Raw genomic sequence first — 16,004 nt, 5'->3', positions numbered from 1 at the left:
GGAAATACTTAAACAAAGAAGATTTCACCGTGGCCCTACTACGCTTCCGTTAAAAAGCAACACATAACCACTTTGAAATGAGTTTTGGCTGTAGCCAAATGACAGTCACCATGCAGATGGTCCGTTATGGACGGGAGACAGGCGATGCTTTGTTGAGGTCGTCATTGTTGACGTCATTGGTGAGGCAGCAGCATTGGCCAACGCCACAACTAGCCCACAATAACAATACCCCAGAACGTCGTGGAACTTTTGTCTCAAAAGCATTTTTAAAATATTGAAAACCAAGTACAAAGTAAAATGCATTTCTCCGATCACAGAGATCAGTTTTTGCCTCAGTTTGTCAGAAATTATGACACACTTACATCATCACAAAATTATTATTACATATTTGTAGCATCTGGCATCGCCCCCCATCTATACAACCATCTGAAAAAGGACTGGTCCGAATGGTCCAACAATTGCCAACAGACATTCGAAAAGCTAAAGCAAGCCCTTACAGCAACCCATAGCTTTGAATATCCCGACCAAAACAAACCCTTTATCCTCAGAACTGATGCATCTCAAACTACAATAGGGTACATTTTAGACCAACTAGATTCTCATGGCATAACTTGGAATGATGTTGTTAATTCATCATGTCTTTTGAATATACAATTATCTTCCTGTTCTGTTTTAAGGAACAAACAGTGTTGACTGGTAACATGTCTCTTGCTCGTGAGTTTCCTAGTAAGGGTATATAATGCTTAATGGTCCTTTCCCATCACAGTCAATAACTGTTTGGGCCTCTTGAAATGGAAGATTTGAAATGATTATTAACAAATAAGGGTTACTGGCATACTGTCTCTCATGGTCATGCTTATCCGTCAAAGATTATGGCTTTGCTCTGTCAAAGATTATGGCTTTGCCCTGTCAAAGGTTATGGCTTTGCCCTGTCAAAGATTATGGCTTTGCTCTGTCAAAGGTTATGGCTTTGCTCTGTCAAAGGTTATGGCTTTGCTCACGAAATATTCTGTACTGATGATGATGGCTATATTGTGGTCGAGACTTTTATGACATTTTATTGTAGTTTTAGCTTCAGTCACAGACATATATATGTCCCTGTGTGTCTGCATATATGTATGTGAATGTGTGTGTGTGTGTGTGTGTGTGTGTGTGTGTGTCTGCTCTGTTTAAAGGTGTTTCTAGGGGAAGGTGGACACGAGTTGGAGTAGTCAAAATAGGAAAAAGACAATGTTGTACTTATTTGATTTAATCATTTGTATATTCATTTATTCATAACAGGGTCGGTGGGGTTAGTTTGGTGGTTAAAGCGCTGGCTCGTCACGCCGAAGAACCTCTGTGTGTGTGTGTGTGTGTGTGTGTGTGTGTGTGTGTGTAGTGTGTGTGTGTGTGTGTGTGTGTGTGTTTCATATAAAGATAAAATCAAGCCCCTCTTTTACTGAAAAAAAATACCCATGTCGTGGATTGACGGAACAAAAATAACGTGCATTTTCTTGCAGATCGGTGTCAGCACCTATTTATTTTCGAAAAAATAAATGAGATCCTGAGCAAAACAACATGAAATGGTTGCTCCCATAGATCTATACATGAAATTTCAAACAACCATACGTGATCGATATTACAGCCAATTCACGCCCCGACATCACCCATGCTACTAGCGAGCCATTATATTTGTGGCTGTCACGTCAGTCTTTATTTCCACTTGCAAGGCTCAACAGAATCACAAACGCTTATGTTCGCGGCTTTTCAAACATAAAACATGTTTCCGGAACGTTGAATGTGGCGCGCAAATACAATCCAATATGTCGTAAAATCGCGCAGAGACAGGGACACGTGAATCAGCATAACTTTTGAGACAAAGTTTACTCAGCATCCATCAGTTTCAATAAATGTTTCTTTTAACTACTAAAGAAAATACAATACATGGTTCCTTTTTGATAATATGAATGTCGTAAACAATAAGCCGGAAACTGTTCTACTTCCGTAAGCGGCGAATTGAAAACTTGTTATGTTTGGACTTGTTCAGCGCTTTAGCGGCGAGCGCAAATTCCTTCTCTTGGTATGTTTTTCATTTCAACATTCAGTTTTTCATAATAGTTTATGCATGTATATGTACAAAATGAGATGCATGACATTTAAGTCGTACTCTTCTTTCTATTCGATTTTCGGATTGATAAAGTATCCGTTAGTTTAAGGGGTGGCACGGAAGGGGGACATATCCCTCCTAATTAACGCAAGCTGTCTATCTGCTGTTGTTTATCATGGTATCAATGCACTATTTTCTGAAGTTGATTTTGCAATATTTGATTTCAGAGGAGATTTGTTCATACTATGCTGTATATAAATTTATAAGCATTCCTACATGTTAACAGCTGGTCAAAATGAATTCTAAGCGCAAATTTTCAAATTGTTTACCTTTCATGGAAATTGGAAATTAAAAGCTATCAGGGGGTTATCAGCTACTGTTTGCGTATAGGAAACATGTAAAGTTCCAAATTTGTTTCTAAATGCTACTAAATCAGTAGTAAAAATGCAGTAATATCAATCAACACAATTTGAATCTTCTCAGACTTCTGTTTCTATTCATACTCCATGTCAACTTGATTACTGTCTTGATTGCTTATGTTTGTGGTTACCATGGTGACGGAAGTGGCACATTTAAATGAATTGTCAAGTTCCAATTACAATAAAAATGACTATTTCATTTCACCTCTGACATGACGTGAAACCATCATGCCAAAGGTTCAGACATCAAAGCAGAATTTTGGGCTGCTGGTTTTCATTTATTTGTCAAATGTTAACACAATTACTTAATCCACAATCAGACTGAATGATGGACCTCCCATGAAGACATCTTACAGATGGGCTTTTGGGTATTTTACCCATGTATTTTAAAATCATCGGGTATCAGTAATTCTATCAATTTTTTTAACATGTGGGTATTTAAGTTAAATATTTAAAAACACTTCATCCAGTCCCTGCAAACTTTTGTCGTGTTTGTTCGAGAGCTTTATAGGACTCAAAAATACTGTGATACTTCCACAAAAAAGTGTGATGGCAAATGATCATGATGTAACTGTCATCGTGGTGTTTGGCAAGGTTGACGGAATGTCCGTATACAAATTGTATATAATTTCAAAATAAATTTGATTTGCTAATTGAATACGCAGGGTTACTTCACAATATTTTGATGATAGGCACTAGTTTTATTTTTGTAGCGTTATCTGTAATGTTCATTGCGTATTTGATACGCTTGAATTTTATTTCACTGCACTTTTACTGCATTTCTGGTGTGTATTTTACGCAGATACGCAACTTATCTGGAGCTCTGATCTTATGTTTATGCTAAAACCATTTTCAACTCATTAGACAAACATCAGCCTGTAATTGAGTGTTAACTAACATTGTACATATGTTAAATGTATTTATAATGTTGACTTGTAGAATGTATGTGTTTATCATGTATTTATCATATAATAGCACGTGTTAGCATAGTCATTGATAAATCAATCTGATAAACTTGGTATTGCGTTCCGATAAATATGACGTATTCGACGTAATAAGCGCCCCGCTCTGACAAGCGCCCTCAGCGATATTTGCATATATATTGGCTAGTAAACAATCCCAATTAGCATCCTTCCGATTGATCAATGTACACAAGACTTTTTTATTTGTGTATAATATGCACTCGTGTGTTATATGCACACTTGATTACGGGCAATTAAATTCTGGAAAAATATATCTGTCGTGTATGATACGCACAGACCTTTCTTTTGTATCATTCACGCTGTCAGCATAAACCACGAAATTTACGATCTTTCAACTCTTTCACCAAATTTATATTCTAATAAGAGCCCCCTATTTCTAATTTTGAGAGCGCCCTGGGCGTTTATTACGTTGAATACGGTAAGCTCTGTTTGGCGATGTGGCGTTTACTTGCTCAAAAACTATTGCATAACATTCCGTCATTGATTAGGCTATAAATAATAATAGTCTTGGTTCTCAGGCTCACCCACATCATCATTGCACGTTTCATTTTTGTTTCCATTTTCAATATTTTTTGTGTGCATTGTGTTTAAATATTAGGATTTTAATATTTTTTGAAAACAGAAGTAAAAACAAAAGGTGCCGCTGATTTTTGATGATGCGGGTGGTGCCTGAGAACCAAGACTATTATCTTTTTTAGCCTTAGATAGTGGTTTCTTGATGTGTTAGTGTTTTTGTAAACATACCTGGCTGTTAATCATCAGATTCCGGGGTAGAATAGGTCTTCAGCAACCCATGCTTGCCGTAAAAGGCGACCATGCTTGTCGTAAAAGGCGACTAACGGGATCAGATGGTCAGGCTCGCTGACTTGGTTGATACATGTCATCGGTCCCAATTGTGTGGATCGATGCACATGATATTAATCACTGGATTGTCTGGTCTAGACTCGATTATTTACAGACCGCCGTCAAATAGCTGGAATATTGCTGAGTGCGGCGTTAAACAACAAACCAACCAACCAACCAATCTGGCGCTGTAGCAGAAATGTGATATACCGTATTCGACGTAATAAGCGCCCAGGGCGCTCTCAAAATTAGAAAAAGGGGGCTCTTATTAGAATATAATTTTGGTGAGATTAAAAACGAGGTTGAAAGATTGTAAATTTTGTGGTTTATGCTGACAGCCTGAAATGATATAAAAGAAGAATCTGTGTGTATTATACACGTTAGATATATTTTCAAGAATTGAATTGCCCATAATGAAGGGTGCATATAACAAACGAGTGCGTATCATACACGAATAAATAAGTCTTGTGTACATTGATTAATCGGAAAGGGTGCTAACTGGAATTGTTCACTAGCCAATACATACTACTCAAAAAAAGTTAAGGAACACAATTGTTACATGTGACAATCGAGTTAATCTGTCCTGGCATGAGAGATTAGCTGTAGCCATTTGAAAGAATCGGATGTTCCTTAACTTCTTTTGAGTAGTATATTAGCAAATAGAGAGTTAGTATAGTTTTACGCCGCTTTTGGCAATATTCTAGCAATATCACTGCGGGGGACACCAGAAATGGGCTTCACACATTGTACCCATGTCGGGAATCGAACCCGGGTCTTCGACGTGACGAGCAAACGCTTTAACCACAAGGCTACCCGACCGTCCCATATTAGCAAATAAAGCCGTGGACGCTTATTAGAGCAGGCGCTTATTACGTCGAATATGGTAGCTGGAATATTGCTAAGAGTGGTGTAAAACAATACTCACTCACAGCTTCAGACTAAGTGTGTCTTCATGATGTTTCAGGTGGTGTAGGGAGATCGCCATGAAGGGCAGGGGAGATAACAAGGTCCGGTACCGACTCAGTCCCAGTGAAGTGGAACAGTTGTCCAAGGATGAGACTACACGGAGGCGCAAGTTACGACTTGTTCAGGTAGAGATGGACCGCCTCCGTGGTATTGTGGTAGAGCGTCCGCCTGGAGAGCGGAAGGTCCAGGGTTCGATCCCCGGCCGCGTCATACCAAACGACGTTTAAAGATGGTACTTGTTGTTACCCTGTCTGGCGCTCGGCATTAAAGGGCTAAAACAAGGACTGGTCTGCTCTGAGTCAGTATACTGTGTCTGAGTGGGGTATTCATGTTAAACTGCGGCATGGTATCTTGGTGAGCTAGCAATCGGCATCAGTCCGGACTAGTACAAGCAGCCACACACACACACACACGTGCATGCACATCGTATATAAGTGCAATAATCTTGGACGTGATGTTAAACCCAATTTCACCACCTCACCTCAGGTAGAGACGTAGTGTTTTCGCACGCAGCAACAGGGTCGGAACCTACAGGCTCGACTGATAACATATAGCAAACTGTTTGAAATTTGACTAGCCATTAGGATACCCTTCACGTTAACAAAACTGGTCTGGTTGAGTGGGTGTTTCCTAATTTCCATCTTGTTTGCACGTTAATACACTAATCAGTAATTACTGCTGATATGCACCCTCAAACCATTTAATTCATAATGTGTAGAATAATGATGTAGAATAGGTCTTCAGCAACCCATGCTTGCCTTAAAAGGCGGCTATGCTTGTTGTAAGAGGCGACTAACAGGATCGGGTGGTCAGGCTCGCTGACTTGGTTGATGTATGTCATTGTATCCCAATTGTGTGGATCGATGCTCACGATGTCAATCACTGGATTGTCTGGTCCAGACTCGATTATTTACAGACCGCCGTCATATAGCTGGAATATTGCTGAGTGCAGAGTTAAACAACAACCAACCAATAACCAGCAACCCATGCTTACCGTAAGAGGCGATTAATGGGATCGGGTGGTCAGGCTCGCTGACTTGGTTAATGCATGTCATCGTATCCCAATTGTGTGGATCGATGCTCATGATATCAATCACTGGATTGTCTGGTCAAGACTTGATTGTTTTCCATATTGCTGAGTGCAGCGTTAAACAACAAACAAACAGACGAACAAACACATATTTTTTTTATGATTTGCGGGGATTGTTATGAAACAGGTTTTAAGTGAAATACCCAAGAAACAGTTGGGGGAGAAAAATACCCTCAAAAACTTGTGGATACCCAATCAAAATTGAACCGCTGGGGAAATTTCCCAAATAACCAAAAGCTTGTCTATAGCCCTGTAACCGTGGTAACAAACAAACATAATGTGATGATGTGTTTTCTGCCTCAGGTTCGAGAACAGGCCAAGGTGAATGCAGCCAGGATCAGAGAGGATGTGAGGAGGGAGAAGGCAAAACAGATGGACAAGTTGACCTGTGAGGTCAAGGTAAGCACCTGTAGTGTTGCCATGGTTACATAAGTAAATCATACTTACAGATGGGAAGGTCATGGGTGCCAATAGGGTTTTCAAGATTCATTGGTGCATCGTAGAATTACACGTGACAATACACTACACCTCCGTACATTTCTGTATGAAACATGAAGTAACACATATGCATGACGGTGCAAATCGTCGGTCACAGAGGGTCCATGGATGGGTGACCGCGATTCAGCAGCTTGGCTCCTGAGAGTTTCTAGGGCTTCGGTCATGTAACATATGTGGCCTCTCCTTGGGCAAGTGACTTTGTTCGAAATGTGCCTCTGTTCACCCAGCAGTGAGTGGGTACCCGGTAGGATGAGATGTCAATGTGGTTGTTAACATTTTAACGCCTGATAGGCAGATCAGGGTATATACTCCCCAGGGAGCTGAGAATGATTGTTGATCCAGTGACCGGGGTAATAGTAGTGCTTTGAGCATGCCCCTGAGTGGTGTGGAAATATGTGCAATGTGAATAGCTTATTATTATTATTATTATCTATTATTATTATTATTATTATTATTATTATTATTATTATTATTATTATTATTATTATGCTGAAACCTGGACTTACCAACTGGGATGCCTTCCTTGTCATGAGGTAGTTAGAATTGCCTGAAGCAGTGTAGATCCCAATTCACTTACATCCCCTCACTCAACCATGATGTGTTTTAGTTGGAAACTTTCTTTTGTCTTAAACAACGTTTTCATGGTTACAGAATAACCTTGAAAAAGAAAAACTGGAGAAGCTGCATCGTCTGGAGCAACAGTACGAAAACTCCCTGAAGAGCATTGGCACCGCGCACAAGGCGGCCAGGAATGTTGTAAGACTCATTGATCATTAACAACACCGATAAACCCAATGACGATCCAAGTTAGAATTGGTCTTCAGCAACTCATGCTTGTCGTAAGAGGCGACGAATGGGATCAGGTGGTTGGGCCTGACTTGGTTGATGGATGTCATCATATCCCAACTGGTGGATGGATGCTCATGATGTCAATCACTAGATTGTGTGGTCATGACTCCATTATTTACAGAGTCACAGTCGTATAGCTTGAATATTGCGGATGGAGGCGTTAAACAAGAAACTGTACTGGTAGTATGTTGGACATGTCGAAATGATAAATCACATTGCTAGAAATATACATGAAACCATGAGATGTGGACGAGTAGCCAAGTGGTTTCACATGGGTCTGTCATCATGGCCATGTGGCAGATCTTGGTTTGATTCTTCACAGGGTTCTAGTGGATAGAGTAGAAGGTCTGTCGTTTGACCCCTGGTCACTTCATAACAATGGACATTAAAAGATGGTACTTGTTTTTACCTTGCCTGGCGCTTGGTGTGTTCCATAGTAAAAACAGGACTAGACAGTGTTCGATAGTAAAAGCAGCATTAGACAGTGTTCCATAGTAAAAGCAGGATTAGACAGTGTTCCATAGTAAAAACAGGACTAGACAGTGTTCCATAGTAAAAGCAGAACTAGCCAGTGTTCCATAGTAAAAACAGAACTAGACAGTGTTCCATAGTAAAAGCAGGACTAGACAGTGTTCCATAGTAAAAACAGAACAAGACAGTGTTCCATAGTAAAAGCAGGACTAGACAATGTTCCATAGTAAAAGCAGCATTAGACAGTGTTCCATAGTAAAAGCAGCATTAGGCAGTGTTCCATAGTGAAAGTAGGACTTGCCAGTGTTCCATAGTAAAAGCAGGATTAGACAGTGTTCCATAGTAAAAGCAGCATTATACAGTGTTCCATAGTAAAAGCAGGACTAGACAGTGTTCCATAGTAAAAGCAGCATTATACAGTGTTCCATAGTAAAAGCAGAACTAGACAGTGTTCCATAGTAAAAGCAGCACTAGCCAGTGTTCCATAGTAAAAGCAGGACTAGACAGTGTTTCATAGTAAAAGCAGGACTAGACAGTGTTCCATAGTAAAAGCAGGACTAGTCAGTGTTCCATAGTAAAAGCAGCATTAGACTGTGATCGATACTTGTATCGAGAAGTAAAAAGTCAGATCGACCGATCCTTCGGAGTATCGTCCCACCACTAATGCTCATGATATCAATCACAGAAATATTTGCCCTTTAGACCTCTATATATTTAAAATAATTAACCCCTTATAACGTTTCTGAAATGCTTCTCTGTTCCGAAACGCGCCAACAGAAGGACTGTGAGCTGGAGAGGGCGGTACAGGGTCAGATGAGGAAAGAAGCTGCGCACCGCCGCTATCAGTCCGCACTCAAGCATCTGCGCAAAGACAGGGCACTGAAGGACTACGAGGATAACAAACACATCATTGCACGGTAACCATGGAAACAATGATAACTAGCTCAGGATGCAGTAGCTGGCACAGCAAAGCCTTTGAATCTATTTGTTTCTGCCTCCGTGGTGGTTCAGTCCACAACAGCGGCTTATCAAAAGATGTTAAAAGATGGCACTTTTTGTTACCCTGCCTGGCTCTCAGCATTGGGGAGATACAGCAAGGACTCTTTAGCACTGGATCATCTGGTCCAGACTGGATTATTTACAGGCTCCCTTATCGGCTTATTAGGCTAAAAAATGGGTGGCCCAGTTGTCTAAGGTGCTGCGATTCGCTGTGCAGTCGCGTCCCTTGGGCACGCCAGAAACCTATGGTTGTGGGTTCGAATCCTGGTTCGCCCCTATTATGTTTCTAAGTCATACTCGCCATACCCGTGCTCGTGGGTTTCACCGAAGTGGTAAACGTCTAAGACATGCATCACTTGGGGCTTTTCTCCCACATTAAGCTGACACGCCGCAATATAACTGGAATACTGTTAAAAGCGGCTCATTCACTGTATGATGGCCAATGTTTCATAAGCAGATAATAAGATTACGTGTGTATTTGTCTCGAAAAAAAAAGAGCTGGAAATAGCATTCTCTTGTTCACTCCCTTTCTCCCTTTCTTGGTTACTAGTTTGAACAACCCCCCATAAAATAACCTGCCCGCCAACACTATACATTCAAAGGCCATTGCCTGAGAATCAATTCTTTTATATTTTAAGTCTTATGACTGGAATATTGCTGAGTGTAGTATAAAAATATCAAACAAACACAGAGCTCCAGATAAGCTGCGTATCTGCGTAAAATGCGCATCAGAAATACAGAAATACGCAGTATAACAAAATCCAAGCATATCAAATACACAACGAACATTACAGATACGCTACAAAAATAAAACTTGTGCGTATCATCAAAATATTGTGAAGTTACCCTGCGTATTTGATTAGCAAATCAGCAACTTATTTTGAAATTATAAACGGGCACTCCGTCAACCTTGCCAAACTCCAAGATGACAGTTACATCATTTTCATTTGCCATCACACTTTCTTGTAGAAGTATCGTGGTATTTTTGAGTCCTATAAAGCTCTTGAACCCACGCGACACCAGTTTGCAGGGACTAGATGAATAGTGTTTTTTAAATATTTAACTTAAATACCCACATGTGTAAAAACTAGTGGGTAACAGAAATTTGAATACCCAGATAGAATTACTGATACCCAATGATTTGAAAATGCATAGGTAAAATACCCACAACACCAGAAGCTTATCTGGAGCTCTGCAAACAATTTGTCAATTCTTTGGTCTGCCCTGTGTTTATTGACTTGGTGAAATTAAGCCACATTACTCTCCCTCTTAGATCCGCTGCACTGGAGACAGAGGCGCTGAGGGCAGCCGAGGTTGCCGCTCTACCCCCACCACAGCCTGACCCCTGGGAGGAGGCACTGCAGTCTAAACGTAGGTTACAATCATCATCATCATCATCACCATCTTCATCATGGGGGCACGGGTGGCCCAGTCGTATAAGGTGCCGTGTTTCGCTGTGCCGAGTTGCGTCCCTTGGGCACGCCAGAAACCTATGATTGAGGGTTCGAATCCCGGTTCGCCCCAATTATGTTTCTAGGTTTGTCAGCACCATACCCGTGCTCATGGGTTTCACCGAAGTGGTAAACGTCTGAGATCTGCATCACTTAGGGCTTTCCTCCCACGTAAAAGGCCGCGATATAACTGGAATACTGTTAAAAGCAGGGTTAAACCCAACTCACTCACCCACCCACCCACCCACTCACTCATCATCATCATCATCATCATCTTTGCCTCTATTATCAATTCTTAGCTGTTTTTGTCCATTTATACCTTCATTCCTTTTCTGATGTGGACCGCCTTCCGTGGTCTAGTGTTCGAGCATCCGCCCGGAGAGCGGAAGGCTCGGAGTCAGTATGCTGTGTCTGAGTGGGGTATTCATGTTAAACTGTGGCATGATATCTCAGTGAGCTCACACTATAAATCGGCATCAGTCCGGACTAGTACAAGCAGCCACACACACGTGCATGCACGTCGCTGTATAATTGCAATAATCTTGAATGCGACGTTAAACCCCATTTCACCTCACTTTTCTGGTGCTTCTTCTAACCCGAATGTTAAGTCATTCAAACAGTTACTTCCCTTTCTTATGAACCTTACTTGGATGATCTGGAAGGTACAATATATAACTGTTCTGTTCTCCTATCTCACAATATGCATTTCTCTTTCTTTTTTTATTGTGTGAGAAGGGATAGGTCAAATCAAATCAAATCAAATCAAATCAAATTGAATTAAAATCCAAATGAGAAGCTTATAGAAATTGAATTGAGTGAATTTCCAGATTTGTGGGATGCTGAGTTTGTACAGATGATGATGACATACAGATATTTTCTCATCTTTTCTCAGCCAAACCTGTGCCGATGACGGACATGAATGCATTCTCTACGACACACTATCACATACCAGATTATGCAGTAGTCAAGGCCGGCCCTCTTGAACAGGTAGGCTGGATGGATGTGTCTTGTCGTAGTTTGTAATTAGTTGACAAACTTGGTAGAAAACGCAAATATGCAATCTACATGCTGTTTGTAACTATGGAGTTACCTCAGGGGGCACGGGTGGCCAAGTCGTCTAAGGCGCTGCGATACACTGTGCAGAGTTGCGTCCCTTGGGCACGCCAGAAACCTCTGATTGTGGGTTGGAATCCCGGTTCGCACTGATTATGTTTCTAGGTTTGTCAGCACCGTACCCGTGGTACGAAGTGGTAAACGTCTGAGACCTGCATCACTTCGGGCTTTCCTCCCACATTAAGCTGACACGCCGTGATATAACTGGAATACGAACATGCTCATTACAAACTGACGGATATAACGAACTGTTCATTTGGTCCCAGTCATTTGCCTTATACTTTATCATATAAAGTTGATGATATAACAAACATGCTCATAACGAAAAACGGATATTGCAAACTCACCTTGTGGCCCCATGAGTACTCTGTCAACGACAAGGTTTAAGTGTATAACAAACTCTTAATCCCTGAGCTGAATTTCTCACTTGTCACCGATCTGCCTATCAACACATCTGCAGCCAGGCGCTGATGTTCAAAGTGTCAATAAACAACTGGAGGCAAGTGATTTACTATTAAGTACTGACACCTTGTCCTCAAACTTCACGCTCAATTAACAACAGTAACACAGTGATTGAAGTGTATATATTCTGTACATGTACAGTGCACACTTTTGTGATTTATCGAGTAACATGTCACATGACTTTGTAACAGATGTAACCATACACACTCACTCACTCACTGAGTCTGGAATGCTTTGATTGGATGGGCTTGAAAGTAATTTGCAGGCCTTGAAGTTTAGGGAGTAATCCTTAAAAAAGCCTTGGATTTTGTGACTGTAGTTGTGTTTAGATTTGACTCTAGTTTGTCAAGCACCTCAGTTCTTTCAATTGTTTACGTCAACTCATTTTACATCATTTGTTGTGAACACGTGGGGACCCAGGTTAGATTCTCAGCACCTCATTGATTGTCCACATGAGTGTTGGAGGTGGTTAAGTTAGTGGGCGTGATTTGTGACTTGGCTGATCCGGTTGCACCGGTCCCCTAATGGTGTGGACGTTTTCAGCCACTGGTCCAGACAGGCTTCCCTGAAATGTCTGGAATATTTACAAGATCCGGGGTGGAATCGGTCTTCAGTGAAGCAAAAGACCATGCTTGCCTAAAGGCGACTATGCTTGTCGTAAAAGGCGACCATGCTTGTCGTAAAAGGCGACTATGTTTGTCGAAAAGGCGACTATGCTTGCCGTAAATGGCGACTATGCTTGTCGTAAAAGGCGACTATGCTTGTCGTAAATGGCGACAATGCTTGTTGTAAAGGGCGACTATGCTTGTCGTAAGAGGCAACTAATAGCTCCCAGGGGAAAAACTATCAATAAGCTTTGAAGTGTGTGTGATGCCCTCTGTTGATGATGTTGCAGAAGGATGCTTGTCTTGCTGCGGAAGAGGAGGACTTCAGACTCAAACTTGAGCTGAAGGAAAAACGACAAACTGACCAGGACAGGGTGGTCAGGGCTCGTATCCGTGGAAACGTGGCTCTTCGAAAAGAGCACCTTCGACATGTAAGTGTTTTCAAACAAAACCAGACTGAAGACCATTGCAGGTTAAAAGCACAAGACGACCTGAGACATCACTTTTTGCTTTCATACCAAATAATCTCGTCTTCATTCTGTTCATTTCTTCAGTTGCTTTCTTAAACTGCCAGACCAACTGCCACCCACTCACTCACTCATTCACCCAAGGACTCATTCACTTACTCACTCTCAGTCCCACCCACCAAAACCACTCACTCACTCACTCACTCACTCACTCACTCACTCACTCACTCACTCACTCACTCACTCACTCACTCACTCACTCACTCACACAGTCAGTCACTCACTCACTCACCCAAGGACCCACTCACTTACTCACTCACTCACTCACTCACTCACACAGTCACTCACTCACCCAAGGACCCACTCACTCACTCATTCACTCACTCACTCACAGTCACTCACTCACTCACTCTCAGTCCCACCCACCAAAACCACTCACTCACTCACACAGTCACTCACAATTGCTCACTCACTCACTCACTCACTCACCCAAGCACCCACTCACTTACTCACTCTCAGTCCCACCCACCAAAACCACTCACTCACTCACTCACTCACTCTTAGGAACATCAGTCAACAGTTTATTGAGAAAGAAGACATCCATCCATATAAGGAGCTTTGTGACCTCATTTGCATAATTATCAGAACATGATACCAAGTTTATCAGATTGGTCGATCTTGTTCATAACAATGGCGGTTATATGATAAAAACGATATCGTCCTGTTTCAGGAGTACAGTAACATGCTTCAAGACCTGAGCCTTTTACAGCGAGCTGACCGCCGGCGGAGACAGGAGGATGTAGCTGATCTACCAGTAGGTATCAGGGGACAACATGAATAGCTTTTACAAAATGAGTAGGATGCTGTTTGACCTCATCGCTGTGGTCCATTTCCTCCTAACCATGCACCCGTGAAGATCCGGGTAGAATAGGTCTTTAGCAATCCAAGCTCATCGTTAGAGGCGACTGAAGGCATCAGGTGGACAGGCTCGCTGACCTGGTTGATGCATGTCATCAATCCCAATTGCGTGGATGGATGCTCATGATATCAATTACTGGATTGTCTGGTTGAGACTTGATTATTTACAGACCGCTGTCAAATAGCTGGAATATTGCCGTGTGCGGCGTTAAACAACAAACAAACAAACGAAACAATCCTAACCATGCTGACAACTGATTTTGCTCACCAAATTCACACAAAGTGATAATTGTCCTGAAGTAAATACAGGCTAAGTAGCTTTTGTGTATTCAGTAATTGTCAGTGGCATCAAGTGACTGAAACACTGATGACAAATACTGAATCTTGAAATTAATGCGTCTCCAAATTAATACAACTGCTGACCCCTAGCCGAAAATGCGACTCAATATCAATGCGACTCCCCCACCCATCCCCAGTGGAATGATACATATCCTTACATAAATCCAATCAAACAGCAAATAGCTCAGCTTATTAGCACTGAGTAAAGCACTTCCGTAAAAACAGTATACAGTGTTTTTCTAAAAATAACACAAGTTTATATGTATAGGTAAACATGTCCGAGGGTTGTTATGATATTTAAAACCCGCATCCAAAGGGATTTTCCGAGGGTAAGGGTTTTAAATATCACAACAACCCGAGGGGAAGTGTTTTATCTTCCTTATTTATCGATTTTGAACCTTAAAATTATCCCTGAACTAAATTTCAACTCATTATAAGTGTACAATAAAGCACATCCAGGGGTTCCTATCACATTTTAAACACGCATCCCAAGGATAACGGTTTTAGATATCATAAAAACCCATGGGGAAGTGTTTTATCTAACTTATGAACCGAAAAAAGAAACTTAAAAAACATTTATCAACATTTTTATGTTTCGAACATACTTTCCATGAACCTTAGGAAACGGGCGTAAAATATCTTTTGCCGGCGTACAGATCTTGAAAAGGACATTCTAAAAAGCAGTGCGGCTATCAACACCTCTGTAGCCTCGTGGTACACTCACTGGGCTACAGATATGAAGGTTGCGAGTTCGATCCTCGGGAATATAAAGAAAACATTTGTCATTTGATTTTACATTTCATTACATGTTACAATCTGAACGGAAGTTGTATTAATAAAATACCCAGGACATTATATAAAATCCCTGGGATATTATAACACATTATATAGCAAATATGACTTGAATATCCTATAAAATCCAGGGGATATTGTATAAAATCCCAGGGACATTACAACGTCCCTGTTTATGAGATTTAACCCGACTGGAGAACACTAGGATAACCTCACCGGAGATTTATAAGTTTACTCTGTTGACTGCATTAAGACAATAAAACAGTTCACTGATTGGTATGCGGAGAAGGTGTCAACAAGCTAGACATGTGTTGGTAGAACTCTTGACTCCAGCAGTGATAACTCACCAGATGCCCATTGTGTAATTCCTATTCTTTGAATGACATTGTTATATACTCGTTACAACTGCTGATCAATAAACCGTGTTTGTGTTTATATTCAAGCAGGTATTTCCGCTATCCAAAGAATTGTTGATAGTCTTTTTGAAGACATTAATGCGAAGTTAATTAATGCGAGAGAAAACCACACATATTTTTCTCATTTAATTCACACTCACGTATATTTCTATATTTACATTACATGAATGTGATAGGCTTGAGCGTTCAAGACGTTTCAGGATGGGACAGTTTCTAGAAGGCTTGCGGGGGGCATGG

At 41.1% G+C, this 16,004-nt stretch overlaps 1 protein-coding gene across 1 annotated transcript in view; it reads left to right on the top strand.

Annotated features, from left to right (window-relative positions):
- The first annotated feature begins 1,995 nt into the window (after positions 1-1,995).
- Positions 1,996-16,004, top strand: part of LOC139472872 (uncharacterized) — a 30,019-nt gene continuing 16,010 nt past the window's right edge. The window contains exons 1-9 of the mRNA XM_071255339.1: positions 1,996-2,059; positions 5,296-5,422; positions 6,691-6,786; positions 7,537-7,641; positions 8,983-9,122; positions 10,478-10,575; positions 11,548-11,642; positions 13,126-13,266; positions 14,033-14,116. Of these exons, the coding sequence (XP_071111440.1) occupies positions 5,315-5,422; positions 6,691-6,786; positions 7,537-7,641; positions 8,983-9,122; positions 10,478-10,575; positions 11,548-11,642; positions 13,126-13,266; positions 14,033-14,116 (867 nt within the window). The 5' untranslated portion in view covers positions 1,996-2,059; positions 5,296-5,314. The remainder of the gene's footprint in view (positions 2,060-5,295; positions 5,423-6,690; positions 6,787-7,536; positions 7,642-8,982; positions 9,123-10,477; positions 10,576-11,547; positions 11,643-13,125; positions 13,267-14,032; positions 14,117-16,004) is intronic.

The sequence above is a fragment of the Haliotis cracherodii genome, unplaced genomic scaffold (genome assembly GCF_022045235.1).
Source record: "Haliotis cracherodii isolate W230 unplaced genomic scaffold, xgHalCrac1.p SCAF_25, whole genome shotgun sequence".
In the NCBI taxonomy this organism is placed as follows: Eukaryota; Metazoa; Mollusca; class Gastropoda; order Lepetellida; family Haliotidae; genus Haliotis; species Haliotis cracherodii.
Note: the sequence above shows the minus strand (reverse complement) of the source record. Positions and strands in the feature narration are given on the sequence as shown.